Source organism: Nomascus leucogenys, chromosome 5 (assembly GCF_006542625.1).
Source record: "Nomascus leucogenys isolate Asia chromosome 5, Asia_NLE_v1, whole genome shotgun sequence".
Lineage (NCBI taxonomy): Eukaryota > Metazoa > Chordata > Mammalia > Primates > Hylobatidae > Nomascus > Nomascus leucogenys.
The window spans coordinates 59,013,328-59,036,180 of NC_044385.1; the positions used below are offsets into that span (position 1 = coordinate 59,013,328).

The 22,853-nt window shown below is 42.1% G+C and overlaps 2 protein-coding genes across 13 annotated transcripts in view; one reads left to right on the forward strand and one right to left on the reverse strand.

Moving 5' to 3' along the window:
* Window positions 1-15,016, forward strand: part of RNF17 (ring finger protein 17) — a 139,293-nt gene extending 124,277 nt beyond the window's left edge. For 8 of the 11 annotated variants that reach the window (XM_030813222.1, XM_030813220.1, XM_030813225.1 and 5 more), the window contains 4 exons: window positions 1,350-1,485; window positions 4,218-4,407; window positions 6,404-6,512; window positions 14,740-15,016. In XM_030813222.1, the coding sequence (XP_030669082.1) occupies window positions 1,350-1,485; window positions 4,218-4,407; window positions 6,404-6,502 (425 nt within the window). In that variant the 3' untranslated portion in view covers window positions 6,503-6,512; window positions 14,740-15,016. Of the gene's footprint in view, window positions 1-1,349; window positions 1,486-4,217; window positions 4,408-6,403; window positions 6,513-11,557; window positions 11,736-14,739 lie in introns of those variants that run through there. The other 3 variants (XR_004030130.1, XM_030813224.1, XR_004030131.1) reach the window with 3 other exon arrangements.
* The window catches only part of CENPJ (centromere protein J), a 31,072-nt gene continuing 17,908 nt past the window's right edge, over window positions 9,690-22,853 (reverse strand). Inside the window, exons 9-16 of one of the 2 annotated variants that reach the window (XM_030813231.1) lie at window positions 19,238-19,450; window positions 15,912-15,996; window positions 12,234-12,298; window positions 11,913-12,020; window positions 10,949-11,089; window positions 10,787-10,871; window positions 10,592-10,712; window positions 9,690-10,018 (exon numbers count right to left, since the gene is read on the reverse strand). In XM_030813231.1, the coding sequence (XP_030669091.1) occupies window positions 9,826-10,018; window positions 10,592-10,712; window positions 10,787-10,871; window positions 10,949-11,089; window positions 11,913-12,020; window positions 12,234-12,298; window positions 15,912-15,996; window positions 19,238-19,450 (1,011 nt within the window). In that variant the 3' untranslated portion in view covers window positions 9,690-9,825. Of the gene's footprint in view, window positions 10,019-10,591; window positions 10,713-10,786; window positions 10,872-10,948; window positions 11,090-11,912; window positions 12,021-12,233; window positions 12,299-15,911; window positions 15,997-19,237; window positions 19,463-22,853 lie in introns of both variants that reach the window. The other variant, XM_030813230.1, reaches the window with a different exon arrangement.

Genomic DNA, 22,853 nt, shown 5'->3' on the forward strand with positions numbered 1-22,853 from the left:
GCTGGGCTTTGAAAGAAGAATGATAACTGCTCAAGGTGATGAATACCCTAAAAACTGTCAGAATGTTTTCCTGATGTTTATGATAAACATCATAAAAAGAAGGGCTCAGGAAAACTTTACTCTACATGAGGGGGTCAGCCATAAACTAAATAGAGGGATCAAAGTTTTAAGTAATCCTGTTTAGGTAACTCATTCAGGAAATGTGGTAGAAGTTGTTTGAGAGAACAAACAAATGAAGAAGCCTATACATTGTAATAAGGACTTGATATTACAGGCAGTTAAGGTGTACCATTAAAGAATTTCAAATAAGAGCAATGTAACTGAATTTTTAAAAATTTAATTCTGGTGGTCCCATAGCAAATGAAAGGACAGAATGGAAGGCAGGAACAGCGAATATTTATCATCCTTTGCCGAAGATGATGGCCCACGCTAAAAGAGACTAGGGGAGTATCAGAAGTTGGGGCAGTGGCAATATGAGCTAATAAGTCTTAGGAATACAAGAACTAGCAACTCTGAGAATGGGAGAAGTGCCTTTCTTTGAAGCTTAATCCTTAGGAATTAGTGAACAAAGGCTTATAAAATATGAACAGAAAAAGAGAAGCCAACATAAGACCAACTGTTCAATGTTTAATTCTGGATGGTGAGCCTATATTTGTTACATTTTCTTCTTTGTACTTTTCCGTATTAAACATTTTTTGATACATAATTGTGTATCTTGATGGGGTACATGTGATATTACATGCATAGAATGTGTAATTATCAAGACAGTATTTAGGATATTCATCACCTCGAGCAGTTATTTCTATGTGGTGGGAACATTTCAAGTCTTCTAGTTAATCTGAAATATACAATCCATTGGCACCCTACTCTGCTATCAAATATTAGAACTTATTCCTTCCAACTATGTGTTTGTACCTATCAACCAACCTCTCTTCATCCCCCCACCCCAAACACATGTATATTTGCCTTTCATGGCCTCATGTAACCATTAATCTAATTGTTATCTTCATGAGATCCACTTTTTTAGCTCTCATATGAGAACATGCGATATTTGTCTTTCTGTGCTTGTCTTATCTTAGTTAATATAATGATCCATCCATGGTGCTGCAAATAACAGGATTCCATTCTTTTTTATGGCCGAATAGTATTCCATTGTGTATATAATCACCACATTTTCTTTATCCATTCATCTGTTGATGGACACCTGGGTTGATTCCATATCTTGGCTATTGTGAATACTGCTGCAACAAACATGGGGTGCAGGTAGCCCTTTGATATGCTGATTTCCTTTGGATTAAAAAAATTTAATAAAAGACAATATGATTTTTTCCCTTTTTCTGTCTTTCCAGAAATGCCTTGCCTTGCAGAATATGATGATGGCTTATGGTATAGAGCGAAGATTGTTGCCATTAAAGAATTTAATCCTTTATCTATCTTAGTACAATTTGTTGATTATGGATCAACTGCAAAGCTGACATTAAACAGGTTAAAAATAAATGTCGGGGTGTTGAATTAGATTTCTTTTTTTTAAATAGTTTTCTTATTGAGAATATTTTTGCCTCTTTTAAAAGAAAAGGGTTATTCTAAGGCTGTTTATAAATTAGGAATTTTTATTGTGTTAAAGTACACATAAAATTTACCATTGTAGCTTTTTTTTTTTTTTTTTTTTTTTTTTAGATGAGTCTTGCTCTGTTGCCCAGGCTGGAGTGTAGTGGCGCAATCTCGGCTCACTGCAACCTCCGCCTCCCAGGTTCAAGCGATTCTCCTGCCTCAGCCTCCCTAGTAGCTGGAATTACAGGTGCCCACCACCATCCTGGCTAATTTTTTTTGTATTTTTAGTAGAGATGGGGTTTCGCCATGTTGGCCAGGCTGGTCTCAAACTCCTGACCTCAGGTGATCCCGCCACCTCAGCCTCCCAAAGTGCTGGGATTACAGGCGTCAGCCACCACACCTGGCCCATTTGAGTTATTTTTAGGTACAGTAACTAATTGGCATTAAATACATTCACAAGGTTATATAACTATCACCACTTTCCATTTCCAGAACAATTTTGTTATTCCAAACAGAAACCCTGCATCTGTTAAGTAATAGGATCATAGTCCATTCTCACCCAGTCCCTAGTAACTCATGGTCTACTGTCTCTGAACTTGCCTGTTGTGGGTACCTCGTATAAGTAAATTCATACAGTATTTGTCCTTTTGTGTCTGGCTTATTTCAATAGCATAATTTTTAAAGATTCATCCATGTTGTAGCATGTGTCAATTTGCTTCTTAAGGCTGAATAATATTCCTTATATATATGAGGGGTCTTCAAAAAGTTCATGGAAAATGCATACTATGAAAAAAACCGCATGGATTTCAAAATCTTTTCACCAAAATAAATTTGTACTAACTTGTTCTAACATGTGTGAACAGGATCTAGTTTGAGGCACTAAAAAGGATAAGTGCAACGTGAATTCTGCTCAAATTGAAACAACAACAAACATGAAATTTATGGTGAAGCTTGGGTGGAGGAATGGTGATACCATTTTTGCTGTATAAAAAGTTTATGGAAACAATGCCCCAAAGAAAGCAGTTTAGAAATGGATAGCTTTTTTTATGAAGGGATAAGATGATGTTGAAGATGAAGCCCATAGCAGTAGTCCTTCCCCATCAATTTGTGAGGGAAAAAAATTAATCTTCTTCATGCCCTAATTGAAGAGGACCAACAACAGCAGAAATAATAGCCAACACCAAAGACATTTCAATTGGTTCAGCTTATACAATGCTGACTGAAAGAGTTGAGCAAACTCTCCACTCAATGGGTGCCAAACCTGTTGGACCCAGATCAGCTGCAGACAGGAGCAGAGCTTTCAATGGAAATTGTAGACAAGCAAGATCAAGACCCTGAAGCATTTCTTCAAAGAACTGTAATTGCAGATGAAACATGACTTTACCAGTATGATCTTAAAGGCAGAGCACAGTGAAAGCAAGAGGTGGAAGTGGTCCTGTCAAAAGTGGAACAGTCAAGAGCAAAGGTCATGGCAACAATTTTTTTACGATGCTCAAGGCATTTTGCTTGCCGGCTTTCTGGAAAGCCAAAGAATGACAACATCTTCTTTTGAGTGTTTGAGAAAGTTAGCGAAAGCTTTAGCAGGAAAACGCCTGGGAAAGCTTCACCAGAGAGTCCTTCACACCACAGTGCTCCTGCTCATTCCTCTCATGAAACAAGGGCAATTTTGCAAGAGTTTTACCTAAATAATTAGGCATCCACTTTACATTTCTGATTTGGCCCTTTCTAACTTGTTTTTTGTTTCCTAATCTTAAAAAGTATTTAAAGGGCACCCATTTTTCTCCAGTTAATAATGTAAGAAAGATCACATTGACATGGTTATATTCCCAGGACTCTCAGTTCTTAAGGGATGGACTAAAGGGCTGTTATCATAGCTTACAAATGTGTCATGATCTTGATGGAACTTATGTTGAGAAATAAAGTTTACATTTTTAATTTTCATCTTAATTTCATTTTTCCATGAACTTTTTGAAGCCCCCTCATACAGTATATACTACATCTTATTTATCCCTTCCCTGGAAGGTGGAAGTTGGGTTGCTCCCCGCTTTTGGCTCTTGTGAATAATGCTTCTACGAACATGGGTATACATTTATCTTTTTGAGTACCTTCTTTCAATTCTTTTGGGTATATACCCAGAAATGGAACTGCTGGATCATATGATCTATGCTTAATTTTTGAGGAACCTACATGCTGTTTCCTACAGAATGTAAATGGCTTTACATTCTCACTACGAGTGCGCAAATGTTCCAATTCCTGCATATCCTCACCAGCACTTGTAATTTTGTTGTTTTGTAATAGCCATTCTACTAGGTGGGAGGTGGAATCTCATTTTGGATTTGATTTGCATTTCCCTAATGATTAGTGATGTGGAACATCCTGTCATGTGCTTGTTGGTCATTTGTAGATCTTTAGAGTAATGTCCATGTTTGTATATTTTCTCTCATTCTGTAGGTTGCCTTTTTGTTCTATTCTTTGATACACAGAAGTTAATTTTTTTAGGAAGTCCATTTTATCTGATTTTTCTCATTTCCTGTGCTTTTGGTGTGGTATCCAAAAAAATCACTGCAAAATCCAATGTTAAGAAGCGTTTCTCCTATGTTTTCTTCTAAGAATTGTATAGTTTCAGCTGGAAGAGAATTTTAATTTAAGAATTTCTTTTGTGACAGACTGTGCCAAATTCCTTCTCATCTTATGCGGTATCCAGCTCGAGCCATAAAGGTTCTCTTGGCAGGGTTTAAACCTCCCTTAAGGGATCTAGGGGAGACAAGAATACCATATTGTCCCAAATGGAGCATGGAGGCACTGTGGGCTATGATAGACTGTCTTCAAGGAAAACAACTTTATGCTGTGTCCATGGTAAGTGTCTCAACTAGCCAAAATTATTGTAAAGCTATTTCTGTGTCCATACTTTGTAAAGTGTTTGTTTCTATGCAGCGTCTACATGCGAGAGTATACTAAAGCATATAAAGCTATATAGGATATGGTTTATATGTATAGCTTTACATATACATATAAAGCTTAATTTTGAGGCTTGTTAAAATGTCTTAATTTATATTTAACAAACTGCCTTCCCCTATGGTGATATAAAATATCGTTTATGTAATAAAATGCTCAAGATGAGTATCCCATAATTAACTTATAATGGGGAAACAGATATGCAAATAATTAAGTGTGAGGTTGAATGAAATAAGTACTGTAACAGCTATGGCTAACTTTGTGGGTGGGGGAAGTGTAAGAGGAAATGATTATTTGCATCTGGAGAGGACAGGAAAGGGTGTTTGAGCTGCTACTTAGAAGCCACTCAAGTATTTAATTGAATAAGTAAGACAGGAACGTGGCATTTCACCTGCATCCTAAAAGAAGAGTGGGAAAGAATGGTAGTTCTGCTCATTATAGAAAGGCTTGAATTATACTAATTGTACTAATCATAATGGTACTACTTTTGAATTACTTGATATAGTAGAACCTGTGTCAAAAGGTCAACTAAAAAACTCCAGACTGCATTTAATGTAAATGTTTTCTTCTTAGGCTCAGCATGTCACAGTAGCCCACAGGCAGAATCTGGCCTGTACCTTGTTTTATTTAGCACACAGTGTTTTCAAGTTGGAAATTTTACCCAAAAAGTCTGTATTTCTGCCCCTGATGAGATATTCTAAAAACTAGGGATCCTGGGTCTCCCTACCCTCCTGAAATGGCAGTCAGCTGAAAGTGTAGCCACAGCCCCTTAGATGGGAACAGTGATGTTCAGTTCACCTAGTCCTCACTGCTGGTGTGCAGCTCAACCTGCTTCCCCCCTTTGTGATTCCTGCCTGGTGCCATGATTTGGGGATTCCTGACACACTGGCTATGACAAAAATGAGCTCATAATCAGTCAGCATGGTTCCTGGAAAGTGCTTTTTGAAAACCCCTGTATATATGCTATTGCATGTGCAGAGTGGTATGAATAGCTCACACAGGGTTTCTCTCAACCCAGTGAAAATAGGGCAAGTATTTCTTATAGACAGGTATTTTTTCACTTCTCTAATACTCAAAATTTTGTCAGTATAATAAGGATAAGCAGAACCATAGGATATATGAGAGGATTTATTAAGGGAATTGGCTCACACAATCAAAGGTGAAGTCCTATGATAGCTGTCTGCAAGCTGGAGAACCAGAGAAGCTGGTAGCGTGGCTCAGTCTGGAGGCCTCAGAACTAGGGAAACTGACAATGCAGCCGCTAGTCCGAGGCCAAAGAGCCCCTGGGAGGTCACTGGTGCAAGTTCTACAGTCCAAAACCCAAAGAATCTGGAGGCTGATGTCTGAGGGCAAGAGAAAAGGTGTCCCCCACTCAGGAAGGAAAGGAGAGCAAAGAACCCCCTTTCTGCCTGGCTCCCAGCCAGCTGGATGTCCCCTGCCCACACAGAGAGTGGGTCTTCCTTTCTGTCCGCTGATTTAGCATCAGTCTCCTCTGAAAACACCCTCACAGACACACCTAGAAATGCTTCACCAGCCATTGAGGCATCCCTCAATTCAGCCAAGTTAACAACTAATATTAACCATCACAGTCAGTTTATGCATAAAGGTATAATGCTTTGTGTGGAATGCAAATGAACTGTAACAAGGGATGGTGGTGGCAAAGCCCTCTGGCTTCATTTAGGAAAACCTTGTGAGAAGGAATTTAAAGAGAGCAGAAGAATGGAAATAATGGGATTTTGCAGGAAACCACTACAGATGCCTTTTGGAAGCATAGAGTATAAATTATCAAGAGGCCCCTGAGAACGCCTTTTCCCACCTGTGTGAATGGCCAGATATGAGAGGGAAAAGGCAGCAGAGACATTACTGTTTTCTTGACAACTGTATCTTTTAATTTTAGGCTCCAGCACCAGAACAGATAGTGACATTATATGATGATGAACAGCATCCAGTTCATATGCCATTAGTAGAAATGGGGCTTGCAGATAAAGATGAGTAACTGCCTAAGTGTAAGTTCTCGTTCTCTTCATAGCATAAGGCATGGGAGTAGTGGAGATTAATGCTAGATTGATCAGAAAAGCACCCGTGGATTTTCCTTGATTTCTCAAAGGAATGACAGCAATGCTCCACCAGATTTCTTCATAGGCCCTTCTCACCTATTCAGCACTAGTATCAAAGAGGTCCCCTATCTGTAAGGATGCTTGGATGGGCTGTCATGACTCTCACAGTACCAGGTACATAGGGAGAACAGGAGAGAATGGGCACTGTGAATAATTTTAAGCACATAAATATCTGCTAAGCACATAGAACTACTGAGCAGTCACCATCCTCATACCATGTACTTACATGGGTAGCCAGCTAACTTTTTATCTTGTCCATAAGAAATGATTCAGCTAGACTTGAACATTTACATTAGGCAAAGGTTTAAAATAACACATTTTGTTTTTCAGGTATACAGTGCAGAGCATCTATAGAAGCCTAGAAGAATTCTGTTATGTTTAGACTATGTCTTATCTTTAGACTATTTCAGGCTTAATTTTCTTAACTTGTTCAGCACTAGTGCTTTACCTCTCATTTTTAATTGAACTGTTAGGAATTGTGTGGAAAAAAAAGTTAATAAATGTTCGCTTCCAAACATTTGCTTGCTTCATTTTACCATAATTTCAAAATGAAATAGCTAAGACACATGAAAAAATTTAGTTCATTTTATACCTAATGATTCAGCTTAAGTAAGACATCAGTACAAAATGGCTTCTCCCAAGCACATTCCCCCCGCCTTCTGTAGAAGTATATTAGTCTCTTCTTACACTGCTATAAAGAACTGCCTGCGACTGGGTAATTTAGAAAGGAAAGAGGTTTAATTGACTCACAGTTCCACATGGCTGGGGAGGCCTCAGGAAACTTACAAACATGGCAGAAGGTGAAGGGGAAGCAAGTCACCTTCTTCACAAGGTGGCAGGAGGGAGAAATGCAAAGGGGGGTAAACGCCCCTTATAAAACCATCAGATCTTGTGAGAACTATCATGAGAACAGCCTGGGGAAACCACCCTCATGATCTGATCACCTCCCACGAGGTCCCTCCTACAACACATGGGGATTACAATTCGAGATTTTGGGTGGGAACACAGCCAAAGCATATTAAGAGGTAAACACTACTGTTACGATTTGGTCTTTATAGTTTTACTACATACGAATGCATCCATAAATGACATGGTATTTTTTAATGTATCTGCTGTCACACAATTTTTATTTTCTATTTTATTTGCTCTTTAATCCATGTTGGTATGTATAACTCTATTCACTTTTACTGCTATATCCATCCGTGTACATAATTTATCCTGATACTCCATTACCAGTTTTTTTCTCATAAATGTTCCTCTTTAGGAGCCTTGTATACATGAGCGGTTTTCTAGTACATATAGTGATGGAATTTGCTGGGTCATGGGGTTTTTTTCTTTTACAATTACTTCACAACTACTTTTTTGCTTTCTAAACAGTAATTCTACCAATTTATCCCACCACCGGTTGTCTGAGTTCCTTGCCAGCACTTGGTGTCGCCAGACTTTTGCCAGACTGTGATATTAGTAATATTAGTAAGAAAAGGTATCTCATCAGTGCATATCTCATTGAATATGCATTCACTGGTTTATTAGCTAGTGACCATTCTGTCACTTGTTTATTGCTTGTTCATATCCTTTGTCCATTTTTCTATTGAATTATTTGCAATTTTCTTACTGATTTGTAGAAACAATGTATTCTAGTCATCCTTCATCAGTTGTGTGTCTTCTAATTTGGGGCTTGCCTTTCTCCTGTTTTGTAATATCATTTGACACAGATGTTCGCTCACTTATCAACATTTTTTCTTTTTTTTCCTTTGAGACAGAGTCCCACTCTGTCACTCAGGTTGGAGTGCGGTGTCATGGTCTCAGCTCACTGCAACCTTTCCCTCCTGGATTCAAGCGATTGTCCTACCTCCCAAGTAGGTGGGATTACAGGCGTCCGCCACTACACCTGGCTAATTTTTGTATTTTTAGTAGAGATGGGGGTTTCACCATGTTGGCCAGGCTGGTCTCGAACTCCTGACCTCAAATGATCTGCCAACTTTGGCCTCCCAAAGTGCTGGGATTACAGGTGTGAGCCACCATGCCTGGCCTATCAACCTTTTCCTTCAAGGTTTGTACTTTTTGTCTCATTTAAAAATCCTTACCTCTCCTGAGATATCTATAGAATATATCTATATATAGATATCTATATATCTATAGAATCTATATATATATTCTACAGATATCTCAGGAGAGGTAGTTGCTATAGATTCTATAGATATATCTATAGAGGTAGATTCTATATAGATAACTATATGTAGATGTATTCTATAGATAGGAGAGGTAAGGATATATAGAATATATATCAGTATCTATCTATAATCTGTACTTATTTTCTTCAAAAAGTTTTATTTTTCATATTCAGTTAAGACACCTGGAATTGATAGATTTCATTAACAAAACCTGATTCATAGTATATGTGACAGGTAAGGTCTATCTAGACCAATCTGTAATTATTATATAAATTTACAAGTAAGTAAGTGACTTGCCCATCCTTCAGGGACATCTTGCTTCCATGAGGCTACAGTGATCTCACTGTGATAACATCAGGGTAGCTGTGGTCCATGGGTTAACACTGGCTAGTCATTGTTCATGCCCCCCTCCACTCTCAAGTGTTCCATTTTGAGACATCATTACAATGTCAGCCTTGTTATAACTGCTTTCTCCTCACCGTGATTACTACCTGTTGTGTGTGACCTATTTATACTCATCCACTGTTGTAACTTCCCATTCTGTTATAATTAATGAACCTCTGTAGTAGATCAAATGCTCTAATTTTGGTACTAACTAACTGAACATAGTAATACTTTGGCTACAGAGACACGTGTTTACTCCTTGAGTACACTTTCTGTACAAGTCCAGTGCTCTATGGCTGATGTGTCTGTGGGACATCTAGGTGATGTACTTCCTGTACTTCTTGGTTTTTATAGCCATTTCTAACCAATAAACACACCCACTTACTGTAAAAACCTGTAAACAATTTCTAAAGAGTAAAAATGCTTTCCTTAGTCTGTTGAAAGACAGGGTAGTGAATTATAAATGAGAGCTATCATTGCATTTCAAAGAATATAAAAATGAAGATTCCCACAGGGTAAACTTTTATTTTAGAATCCAATCTTTTCCCCACACGTACACAATAAATTAAACAGAATCCACAGTAAATGTACATTTTTTAACAAGAAAAATCAGTTACTGTTACTTCATGATCACATAAGGATCGTCACAGCTCCGTGTCCATTAGCACATTACCCTCCTTGTCCTTAACTCTTATCCGACCGGATCTGTACTTCGTTTCTTGATGACCGTTTGCATATACGGTTTTAACAGTGCCATCTGGGTATTCCCGTCTCTTGAATTGGGCAGTATGTAGTTCTCTTTGGCCGTTATTAAACTCTATGAGTTTGTTGCCATCACTGTAAAATTTAAAATAGAATTTCTTAAAAAAAAAAAATAGAAAATAGACAACAGAAAAATATTGAAAAGTAGCCTTTTGATTCTGGCAGCTACTTCTGGAGACATCCCTTGGTTCTTATCCCTGTACAATTGTAACTTTCTACAGTGTTTCTGCTTCATAGTGATAGTTCCAATTATCAGATTAGCATTATTTTAATCATATTTTCCCCACAAAATGCTTAGGAACTTTTTTTAACTTGAGTTCTTCCTCTTGGTTGTTATATTAAAATGGACCCTTCTTTTAAAAACCATCTGACTGTCTGTTCTGTATCAGGTGGGGAAGAGAGTTATTCCTGGGAAGGGGCATGATCAGACTTCAAATCTGTTTTGAAAGAATGGAACGAAAAAACAGAATGTGAAAAGTAATTCATATCAAGTTGACTGCTTGACATGCCTGTGGGACATTCATTCAAACTGAACCCCCTAATATGGGTGTCGCATATCATCAGAAACGCAAGGCTAGGGCACCTTCTGAGCACAGATGAACAGGTGTCACACTGAGTGGTTTTTCTGTGAACATAATGGTGTCATACCGTTGTACTCTGACAATTGTACCATCTGGGAAAATGCTTTCTTCTTGTCCATCAGGAAATAAGTTTTTAACAGTCTGGTCAGGAAACGTGATCTCTTTTCTTCCATCTGGGTAATGTTTTTCTGTTTAAAAAGTTACAATAAATATTTTTTGAAGGAAGGGAAGAATTTAATGAGAGGGTGGAGCAAGTTTGTACCTATTTGTCCACTTGAGAAATGTAAGACTTCCAGTCCCTCCGGGTATGTCGTGTGAGTGGTCTGGGCAGCTGCGTAGTAGTAGATCTGTAAAGACACACAGTCAGTCTGCCTTTTCTCCAGAGATGGTTAAACTATGGAGGAGAACACCTCTGGAAACATACCACTCTCTGGTCTGGCATGACCTGCTTCACGTCACCATTAAAGAAAGTGACAGTGATGGTCTTCCCATCTGCACTCATTTCCTTCCGAGTTCCATTGGGAAACAGTATAACACGGCACCCATTCTTATAAACCTTTTCCACCTAAAAAAACAACACAAGATTATCACCTAAGAAAGATTTTCTGCTGACCAAAATATGCCTAATTCTCCTCCCAACTGCCTACTTTGAAATTTTTTGTAATAAAATGTAAAACATTCCCTCAAAAGATCCTTTATTTCATCAGGAGTAGCCAACTCGTGATTTTCTAATTTTCTCATTCCTTTTCCATGTATTAGCTGGAATTTACCTAAAAAAGAAAACCTTCCCTTATCAACAATTTGTTACCCTAAAGTAGACGTTGTACAGGAAAGTCTAACTACTACTTTGACTGTTGTTCTTTGTCCTTCTTTCATTCCTCAAGGATAGCAGTGAACTCTAACCCTATAATTTCAATAGAAATGGACCAGATTAGGTATTTGAAAAGTAAATTTTCCATAAACCTGAGGGAAAAAATTCCCTCATCACCTCTAACGTGTATATATCTATCCCTTTCTTCCTCATTCCCTTCAGCTGGAACCCCCAGGCAGTTTTCCCACTAAGAAATTTTCTTAAGCATAAGAATAAAACTGCACTGGCTGGAGATGAGGAGAGAGGCCCCTGACTCAGGATCAGTATAAGAAAGGCTGCAAGGAAGACCTAGAATGAACTGAAGCTTTTAAGAAGTGCCAAGGATTACAAAGGCTTTGGAGTAAGAACAAAGATCATACAGAGATCGTATGCCGCCTTTTGCTGAATCTCTGAACGAGAAATGGCAACTAAAGGCATGTTGTCCAAAGAGCCCTTATTTTAGATTCTGTGTGTTTCAGCTATTTTAACCCATGTTTTTTTTTTTATAGAATTCATTATTTTAAAAACATTTTTTAACCTTTCCATCAGGATGACTGATTTCTCCCTGTATGTCTTGGTCTTCCTCCTCTTTATATTCAGGATCTGGGAAGTTCAGTGGTTCAAGTGGCTCCCTGGGAGAGGCAGCCTGTAAGCACAAGACATTTCAAGCAGCTAAAACCTACTCTTACTTCCAAAGCCAGATTCTGATACAGGGTTCTAGGACTACTGTTTACAAAATATAACATTTATAATGTTAAGTAAAAACTCTTTTACACATGGTTTAGAAACTTAAGTCTATTAACAAATTGATTTCAAGCCTAAGTAATGTATGTTTGAATATATAAAAATAGAGATTTACTTGTCCCTTATCCAAATTGCCTAAATCACGAGGAGGTGCAGACTTGGATCTTCGAGGTGGATTGCCTATTAGAATAAAATTGTCAAGAGTTAGATTTAATATTTAATTGAAAATTTTATTAGTATGATCAAACATTTCCTTAGTTCATATCCTGTGAACTGCTGTCCTTTATCCATTAGTTAAGGATGTCTTAATATTTTTCTTTACTAATTTGTAGTTCTCTGGACACAGGTACTTAAGTCCTAGATGTCCAAGAAAGACAGTATCTTGTCTCAGAGTTTACAATCCTGGGGAAGAGACAGGTGATCAAACAGCCTGACAGACAGACCCAAATGTATTTCAGAGACAATCACAAGGTATAAGGTGCAGATAAAAGAGGCATCTAAGACCTGTGGAATTTGGCTTCACCAAATAACTGGGTATTTAGTTAAAACATAAATGCCCTTGTGGCTATGGTATAAACTTTTTGTAATATGACCAGCACAACAATCACATACTGTACCAGCAACATATCCATTACAAAATAAACACACCCCCACCAACAACAAAGTGAGGTGAATCTCTAAAAATACACTGAAGTGCCAGTATTTTCATCCTATGTGCCAATGGATCATATTGTAAACACTGAACTTGGAAGGGTCTCGAGCAAGTGCCAGAATCTGACCTACATGTTAAAAAATGTAACGGAGCTGGATGTGACGGGAGAATGGCCTGAAGGAGGAGAGCGGAGGCAGGTGGTCAGCCAACAAGCTGCCGGGTGTGTGAGGCGGCTGTGCTGTGCCTGTGAGACAGGAATGGTTCCATTACACCATGGGAAATCACTGATTTATAGGTCCCAAACTGCCACACATCAGCAATTTCATATGATTCAATGTAACTAATAGATCCAGAAAATAACATCAGAGGGATCAGTCTAGGGGCTACTGGGAGCGGATGGTGAAGGATAACAGAAAAAGTACTGGGAGTACACAGGGGTTTGGGCTTGAGCAAAGGGGCAGACGGCAGACAAGGCTCTGGGGATAGCAGGGGTGCTCTGTTTGGGATGACACAAGAATGTCATGCTTCACCTCCACAGGTTATGTGTGCAAACTAAACTATAACTAAAGCTGTGTGACATCATTTCTCATAACCACCTCTAGAGAAAAGACTAGAATATTATTCCCATTTTATGGCAAGAAAACCAAGGCCAAGTGGTTAAATAACCTGCCAAGGTTGTCAACTAATAAAAGGCAGAACCAGGATTCAAACCCACTATGTATCAAGTTTAATTCTTCCCAGGCTGATTATGAACTAACATTAACTTGAACCCCCAAAGTATCTACCAACTGGGCAGGATAATGAGAGGTGACCATGGGCATAGACAGGCTCCAGGTGCAAGCACACTGTCTAGAGAACTGTGTGAACCCACCTTACAAAATACCTACAACAGGAAAGTGGGGACAGAGGAAGCTAGGGAATATACAGTGCTGGAATAGCTGGGTAGATATTAGGGGAGGGATGTTTATGACCCCAAGATAGGGAAAGAGTTAAGAAGCACTGCCCAAAGGGAAAAACTGAAATTGAACTACTTTAAGAATTTAGGTTCATCAAAAGATACTATAAAGAGCAAAAAGACAAGCCATGAACTAGGAGAAGATACTGATTTGCAAGTTATGTAGATTATAAGTATACCATTTATACCAGGGGCCCCAAACCCCACGGTATACTGGTCTGTGGCCTGTAGGAACCGGGCCACACAGCAGGAGATGAGCAGCAGGTGGGTGAGCCAGCAAAGCTTCATCTGTATTTACAGCAGCTCCCCATCACTCGCATTACCACCTGAGCTCCGCCTCCTGTCAGATCAGCAGCGGCACTACATTCTCATAGGAGCAAGAACCCTATTGTGAACTGCATATGCGAGGGATCTAGGTTGCACGCTCCCTATGAGAATCTAATGCCTGATGATCTGTTGCTGTCTCCCATCACCCCCGGATGGGACTATCTAATTGCAGGAAAACAAGCTCAGGGCTCCCCCTGATTCTACATTATGGTGAGTTGTATAATTATTTCATTATACATTACAATGTAATAATATTAGAATTAAAGTGCACAATAAATTTAATGTGCTGAATCATCCCAAAGCCATCCCCCTTACCCCAGTTCGTGGAAAAATTGCCTTCCACAAAATTGGTCCCTGATGCCAAAAAGGTTGGGGATTGCTAATGTGTACTACCAAAGTGAGCACATGCTGTTGGAAAAATGGCACCAACAGACTTGCTCAGTGCAGAGTTGCTACAAGTCTTCCGTTTGTAAAAACCACAGTCTGTGTGGGGCGCAGTAAAGCAGAGCATGAGAAAATGAGAGTGCCATAAAGAAAAGCCACGGGCTCCACAGAGGGCAGTTCTGGGCTGCCACTCATCTATGTCTTTACGTAGGTGGTGGTAACCCGAGTATTTGCTTTGTAATTGTCAAACTGCATATATCTTTTCTAAATTTATTTCACAAAAATAATTTTTTTAAATTCCAGATTAAAAACTCAAGATGTGAATGCAAAAGCGCATAGAAGAAAACAGTGTACTTGTGGCCTGAGGATTGAGAAGAATTAAAGCCATGAAAACCAAAAACTATTTTAAAATACTAGTAAATTCGACATTCCAAGGAAAAACATACATTAAAAAAAACACAAACTGAAAAGCTAAACCCAGATTGGGAGGAAATATTAGCAGTGCTTGTAACTGACAAAGGATTACTATGCAGAATAATTAACTTTATAAGGAGAAACACACACACACCCCCAAAATTTTAAATGGACAAAGGAAATGAGCAGGCAGTTCACAAAAGGGGAACCTCAAATGCTGACTAAATGTAAGAAAACATGCTCACAGGGCCTTACCAGCTCACAGAATCAACCACCATTTTACATCAACTGGCCAAAATTTTAAAGTCTGGCCAGATTAAGTGTTTGCAAGTATGAAGAGCATACTCTGCTGACAGTAAAAAAAACTGGTACAACCATGTTGCAGAGCAAAGGGAAAACCTCCCGCTGACATGGCCCGGCATCTTACTCTTCATATATATCCTAGAGAAGCCACAGGATCAAGACACGCTCTGTAGCCCTACTCATTATCATGCAAACCTAATTGCCCATCAACAGGAATGCTGAACTGCGGAAGTATATAATGCAATCTACATAGCTATTAAAATCAATCAACTGGAGTTTTTATGTGTTAAGATCGGTAAGTCATACAGTATTGAGAGAAAAAAACAAATTGCAGAAGGACACACAGAATATGAAACAATACTACAGGGTGAGTGTCCCTTATCAGAAATGCTTGGGAATGGTATTGCAGATCTCCATTTTTTTTTCAAGTTTTGGAATATTTGCAAATATTTATTGGTTGAGCATCCCTAATCCACATTCAAAATGCTCCAATGAATGTTTCCTTTGAGCATCATGCTTGCCCTCAAAAAGTTTCAGATTTGGGATGCTCGACCAGTATATCAATTTATGAACGCAACATGGTAAAAGAATTTAAAACCGAAGCATGGACCATTATCAGGGTAGAAATTAACTGGGGGAATAAGATGATGCACAGGAGCTTCAATTACATTTACAATGTTTTATTTCTTAAGTTGGGTATAAATTGTTTATTCCTTACATTCTGAAATGTTTTATAAAAAGATCATGCAGCCTCTTACCTTGCAGTGGAAGATAATTTTTCTTGTATTTTTCTACCTGGGTTCCTGAAGAAATCTGACTGTTTTGAAGTCGAACAGATGTGTTCTATAGTATAAGAGATAATTTTTTATTTAAAATGAATGTTAGTCTGACTATTAATACACTAAGTGAAACTAATAAAACTCAGCTAGCACTAAGAATGCTGTGGGTTTTGTTTATTCATATTGTTTTCATTTATACAATAGGCCAAAGCAAACAAGCTTATCTAGGAATCACTGCGCGCGTGCACACACACACACATACATACGCGTGTGCTCCTTTTGACAAACATTCATTCAAGTCAGGACACAGTAGGCAAGGTAACCTGAACCATCTCCTCTGACCATTACAGAGCAGACAAGGAGCACACAGGCCCTTCAGCTCATGGTGTTCAAGGACAAAGCCTCTCCTGGGTGCTCCCCACACCCACTGGGACAGTCCAGCTGAGCCCAGCTCTCCCTGAGACCACCACTGAGTACTCCCCATGAGGATGAGGTGGGGTGAGTCCTCTCTGTACCCCACCTCCATTTCTGGCCAAATCAAGCCCCAATACTACTTGCCCCAGCCCCCGTCATGTCTGTCCCTGCCAAGAGATGATGCTTCCAGTGCCGTCCTTCTTGGTATCCTACCTCAGCTCCACACCCCAATGGTCAACCCTAGAACTTGTCATTATCAATACTATCAACATCTGCAATTATCAATAACCACAAAATTATTAATTTCAAAGCATTCTACTTACAAAGATCCAGAAGGTAGGGCATTCTACAAAGCAATCAGCCTGGTCTCTTCAGAAGTTAATGCAATTTAATAAAATGCTAAAGCATTTAGGGGTGAATTGCCATGATTCCTACAAGTACCTTCAAATGGTTCAGTGAAACATAGACATAACTATGGCAAAATGTTCCTAGTGGTTGAATCCAAGTGGGTATCCAGGTGTTAATTGTACTATTCTTTCACCTATTCTCTACTTTGGGAAGCTTTTATACTAAAAAGGTAGGAGCGGCAGGGAGAAGAATGCTACTTCCTCACTACTCTCCTGTCTTTGCAGCTCATCCTGTTAATTCCCCACCCCGACCACGCTCACAGCTGATATGGCCCTACGGGTCCTCAACCCCCAGTGCTTGCCATGTCCTGAAAGCCTCCGGGCCCCACACTGTCCTCATGCAGCTAAAGTATGCTATGTAGCAGGCACTCTTGTCACACACACTGTCAGCTTCCCTCCCTCTGCTCACTTGGTGGCATTCACTTGGATGACCACCAGCTGAATAAGAAAAAAATATGTGCAATTCTCATTTTAAATTTTCAGTCTCTGACCCAGGTTGGCCCAGGTACAGCCACGAATCACTCTATTCCCCCAGCCTCTGCTTTTGTTCAGAGATGACCTCTGGCTTTTTGCATCTCCTCCCCTCCTGCCGCCTCCACCCTCACAGGAGCCTGGGCTGTGCCTGCACGTCCCGCCTCTGGGCACAAAGGCCATCGCCTGGCCACAGCCTGCCCTCCACTCACTGCCTGGACCCAGCTCCTCTCACTTCACCAAGTATGGTGCTTCTGCAATTCTTCCACTTCCTCCTTTGTCAATATTTTCCTCTCCACTGAATCAGTCCAACCAATACACAAACATCTGTTAATTTTACCATCTTAAAAAAAAAAAAAATTCCCCTATGGCCACTACCCTCATGTCCTTAATTTACTGCAAAACTACTCAACAAAGCTGTTACCAGCTCCCAGCCGATCAGGCTTTCCTCTTCAACACTCCAGAGAAACAGTCCTTCTCAAGGCCCACAGTTCCTTCTCCCTGGTAAACCCCATGGCCGGTTTCCGTCCTCCTGAGTCACTGCCACACCTGACACAGGTGGCCACTCTCCTCCTTGCAGCCTTTTCTTCACTTGCTCTCAGGACACCACATGGACTCCTGGCCTCCTGCTCTCTAGCTGCTCATCTGCTCCTCCCTGCCTATCATAGCCCTGCTGGCCTCTCCTTGCCAGGTGCTGTATCACACATTAGGACGACCCCAGGTGTGTGTCCCCAACCGGAGCCTGTGCTGCCGTGTGCAACTGCCTAGTCGGATCTCCCGTGTGTCTCGTAGGCATTTCAAATTCCCCTGTCCAAGCCTGAGTTCCTGGTGGCCATGTGCTCCCTTCTTGCGGTTGCTCCTAGTCAGTGGGACCTTCATGAGACCAAAACACAAAACTAAGCACAGTTGAGGCCATTCCTGACTCCTTCCTTGCTGTCACCACCAACCACACACACAGCTCAACAACAAACACAGTCTGCTTCTCTCCACCCGCCACTGCCACCCAGTCTCCCCCAGCCCTACCGCATTCCTGGTGTTGCCCATGTTCCCTTCCACCTGTTCCTGGTCTACAGCAGTCAGAGCTAAAATAAGAGTCCCGACCACCCTTCATTCAGAGCCCTCCAGACTCCCACTCACTCAAAAAATGCCCATGTGCATGCTGCCATCTGTTACGAATCCCATCCACCGCCCACTGTCCCATCCCACCCCAAGGGCTGGCCCACCGCTCCTCGCCTACTACTCTGATTGCCCCGTCTCAGGCCCACTCAGGCGCTGCTGCAGCCTGGGGCTCCTCTGTAGGCTCAGGCAGCCACCCAGGCCACTCCTCACATGCGCTTCCCAGGCTGTCCCACCCAGACAGCAACGCCACTCCACAGCCCTGCTTCTCCGAAGGTCTCATTACCATCTCACACACCACACGTTTTATTATTTGGCTTATTACAGTCTTTCTTCCACCACTGGAATGTAAGCTTCATAAGGGCAAGGAATTTTGTCTGTTTATTACTGTACCCCAAGCACCTAATGCAGTGCCTGGCATACCCTGGTTGTTCACAGAGATGAATGAAAGACCAATTACTTGATTAAAAAGTGTCATATGTGTGCGACTCTCGGCCAAAATCTCTCCTGGTCTGTTTTAACAGAGATGATCTGCCTACTGTGGCAAACCTCCTCCATAGGAATTAGAGAAATGAGTCTGCAAAGTACCCATTTATAGCAATGCTTGAAAAATCTTTTTAGTTGTGGTAAAACAGATATCACATAAAATTCACCGTCTTCAGCATGTTGAGGTGCACACTTCCGTGGCATCAAGGATATCTGCGGTGTAGTGCAACCATCGCCCTCCATCCAGCTCCAGGACACTCTTCATCTTACAAGATGGAAACTGTCCACATTGTCACTCCCCACTGCCCCCCCAGCCCCTGGCAGCCCCCATTCTACTTTCTGACTCTGAATTTGAATGCTGATATTGAAGCTCCCCCTGGCCTGACACAACCCACCCGCCTCCCTGCCTACCGCGAGCTTGTCCTTCTTCTCCACCTCGAGGCTGCTCTCTATGGCTTCTGCTCTCTTCCAGGCATCCAGTCGGAATCTTTCCATCACTTTTATTTCTTCCCGGAGGTCTGTGTTCTCTCTGACTAACATTTCTATCTGGCTTCTGAGACGGCTGTGTGTACTTGACCATTTGGTTTCCTTTCTTTTCAAATCTTCCCGTAAATCTGCTATTTGCTGTTTTAAAGTCTCTCAAAAAAAAAAAAAAAAAAAAAAAAAGCATTACTACATTACCAGAATTAAAACAATAGAAGAATAGAGACCCAGCAATGAAACAGAATAGCCAGCAAGAAAGGGAAAGCTTAGTCAACAGACGACATTCTAAGACGAATGTCGTGGTTTTCAGCGGCGGGAGGAGGGGATCAGAGTCTCACCGCAGACCATCAGCAAAACGAATTCCAGAGGCCAGGAGAAAGGAAGGCAGACAGCACGTGGGAGCTGACAGCAGAAAACTGCCAAGAGGTAAGAAAGACCTCACCTGAGCTATTAACTGAAAGGGATCCATGGGGGAGATCCCAAAAAGAAGAAATGCAATAGGAACTCATGAATAATTGAAGGAAGAGTAGAACTAAAGAATAAAAGATTCCAAAGTCAAAACTACCTGCCCTGAAAACTATCTGAAATTCATGAGAAGAAATAAATTTCCAGAAAAATGAGTTGTTTTAGATAAGACTAAAATAAGGGAAGAATATACTGGAAATGTCTAGAAGCAATTCGAGATCACGTGCAGGTGCAAGTGATAACGACTGACCTACAGTGGAGGAAGTAGGGCACCGAAGCCCATCAGTGGTGAGGCAGCGGGCCCGGCCCATGCCCCTGCACCTCAGTAACCCCTGCGGCAGCCACACAGCAGCCTGGTGAGGATGGGGAGGACATCTGGGCCCCACCACAGAGGGCGTGGACTTTGGATTGCGTGACATCAAGGTTCACATCCGAGGTTTCTGACTTGAAAGCTTAAAACAAGGTAAGGTCCACAACCTCCATGAACATCAGGTTTCCCATTTGTGAGATGGATTATGACCAATAAATGAAAAATTTCTGGTAAGCACTTTTATCATGTAGGAATATGGATTTAATACGAAAATGGTAAAATACAAGTCTAAATGGGTTCAGAATTCAAGAGCAATTAATATTTACAAAATATCTGTTATCAGGCACTGTCACAGGCCCTTATTATACTAAGAACAAAGCTCCACCTCATGAGGCTCACTCTGCCAGGGACAGTGGGAGGGTGATGGGAGAGTGGCCGGGGCAGGTGAGGGGGTGACAGGAGAGTGGCCAGGGCAGGTAAGGTGGCAGGGCTGTGTAGGGCGGCAGCATGACACGTGCTGGGTGTCACTGAACAGAGCTGGAGGAGGCAGCGCGTGGGAAACAACAGGAGGGTGCCTGGCACAGTGCCAGCACTCCAAGGGACCAGCGCAGGTGACAGGTAAATGGCAGGAGGACTGGCCAGGGACAGGAAGGGGAAAAGAGGCCCAGTCACATAGGGACTGAGGTTCTTGGAGGAAGGAAAGCAGAGGCATATGGAGGTGTCTGGGCAAAGGGGATCCGTTGTCACCTGGAGTGATGCCACAGGGACGGGGTGAGAGCGGAGGCCAAGCCGCCAGCAAGTCATTAACCCGGAGGTGGCAACTGGAATCTGAGTGGACTTTCTGTCAGAACAGCATGGAATGGAAGAGCAAGAGAAGCCTCGAGAATGATTCGAGGCCTCTGGCCCAAGCACAACGGAAGACGGCAGCAGGATGGGCACTGGCAGACGGCCGCGATGAGGCCTGGGGGTTCACCGTTGGGGTGGGCACAGGGGCTCCACAGGAGCCATGTCAGTGCCACAGAATGACCGGAGGCCGCGCTGCAGGGCGTGTGGCGAAAACAGCTGGTGAGATTTGGAGATCCAGGCACAGTGAATATGGGCAAGGCTTTTAAGGAGTTTTGCTGCAAAGGAAAACACAGATAGGGCTGTGGGGTTGAGTGAGCTTTGTTTAAAGAAATGCCAGCCGGCGGTAAGGACGGGAAGGCTGGGGGCAGAACGCGCGGTGGAGACGGAAGGCGGAGGCGGAGGGTGGGCTCTGTGGGCGGAACACGGGGATGGACTGGGTGGAGGATGACACTCCCTCAGGGTGCAGAGGGAGGGAGAGGCCACAGCCAGCCAGCGGAGACCCTGGGGATGGGGGAGAGGAAGAGAGGGGAGCCCCTAGGCTGGGGGACTGGTGAGGGTCCAGACCCACACAGACGGGAGAGGAGCCGGGAGGGGAAACGGGCAGGAGGAAACGACCTGCGGGGTGAAGCCAGCAGGCCTGGCTGGCGGGTGGGATCCGCGGCTGGGGCGCAGACTTCCAGCGCAGCGCGAAAGCTCAGAGGCAAGGCTGGGAAAGCTCGAGGTCCCCCGGCACCACCACACCCTGCAGGGGCTCCACGTCCCGCGGGCGAGGCTCAGGCAGAGGCAGCTGCCAGGTCCCGGTGAGCACGGCTGAGAGCCAGCGCCGTGAAAACGGGAAGAAAGCGCAGAAGCCAGGGCAGGGAAGGCCGAGGGGACTCCGGACCTGCCGAAGGCGCAGCCGGCTCTGTCAACCTCCACAGGCTCTACGCTCAGAGCAGCCCCGGAGGAGCCCGGCTCCTTGCAGCAAAGTAGATGCCAGACTCCGAGCAGGTTTAAAAAAGAAAGCCAAGACCGGGCGTGGTGGCTCACGCCTGTAATCCCAGCACTTTGGGAGGCCGAGACGGGCGGATCACGATGTCAGGAGATCGAGACCATCCTGGCTAACACGGTGAAACGCTGTCTCTACTAAAAATACAAAAACGAATTAGCCGGGCGTGGTGGCGGGTGCCTGTAGTCCCAGCTACTGGGGAGGCTGAGGCAGGAGAATGGCGTGAAGCCGGGAGGGGCACGCCACTGCACTCCAGCCTGGGTGACAGCATGAGACTCCGTCAAGAAAGAAAAGAAAGAAAGGAAAGAAAGGAAATAAAGAAAGAAAGCCAAAACCAAATAGTCTTAAATAACCCGTTGTTCCAGAAAGCAGTGCTCTCAAAACGCCAAGGGCAGCACTAAATGGCAAGGGAGCCATGGACTTAAAGGGGCTCCCCCACTGGTCAAGTTGGGACCACTTAAATATCAAAATGGAAATTTTATAATTAATTAGAGTAACCTGAGTGTGTGAAAAGCTATGACTCAGTAATGATGAATGTAAATTCCAGGAGGGCAGAAATTGCTAACTCATCATCAATTCCTCAATGATTACAAGTGTCTAGTACATAAGGGGTTCTCAATAAATTTGCTGAATGAATACTCAAAATAAAATAGTTAATATTTTTTAACATAACTATAATGTAAAGGAAGGTTAAATATGCCCTCTCCTTAATTTTTTGATGACTTAATAGAGTATCAATAAACATAGGTTTGTTTTCTATTAAGTATAAATCTGTTTTTAAAGTATATTTTTGCACAGAAGTAGAAAGAAATGTAAATACGGGGAACTATGAATAAGCCAAATAGTGTAAGGAAGAAAAGCAAATGCACACCAAAACCAGCAAGAAATAATGAATACCCAGGGTTACACATGATAACCAAGTAAGAACAGGCAGG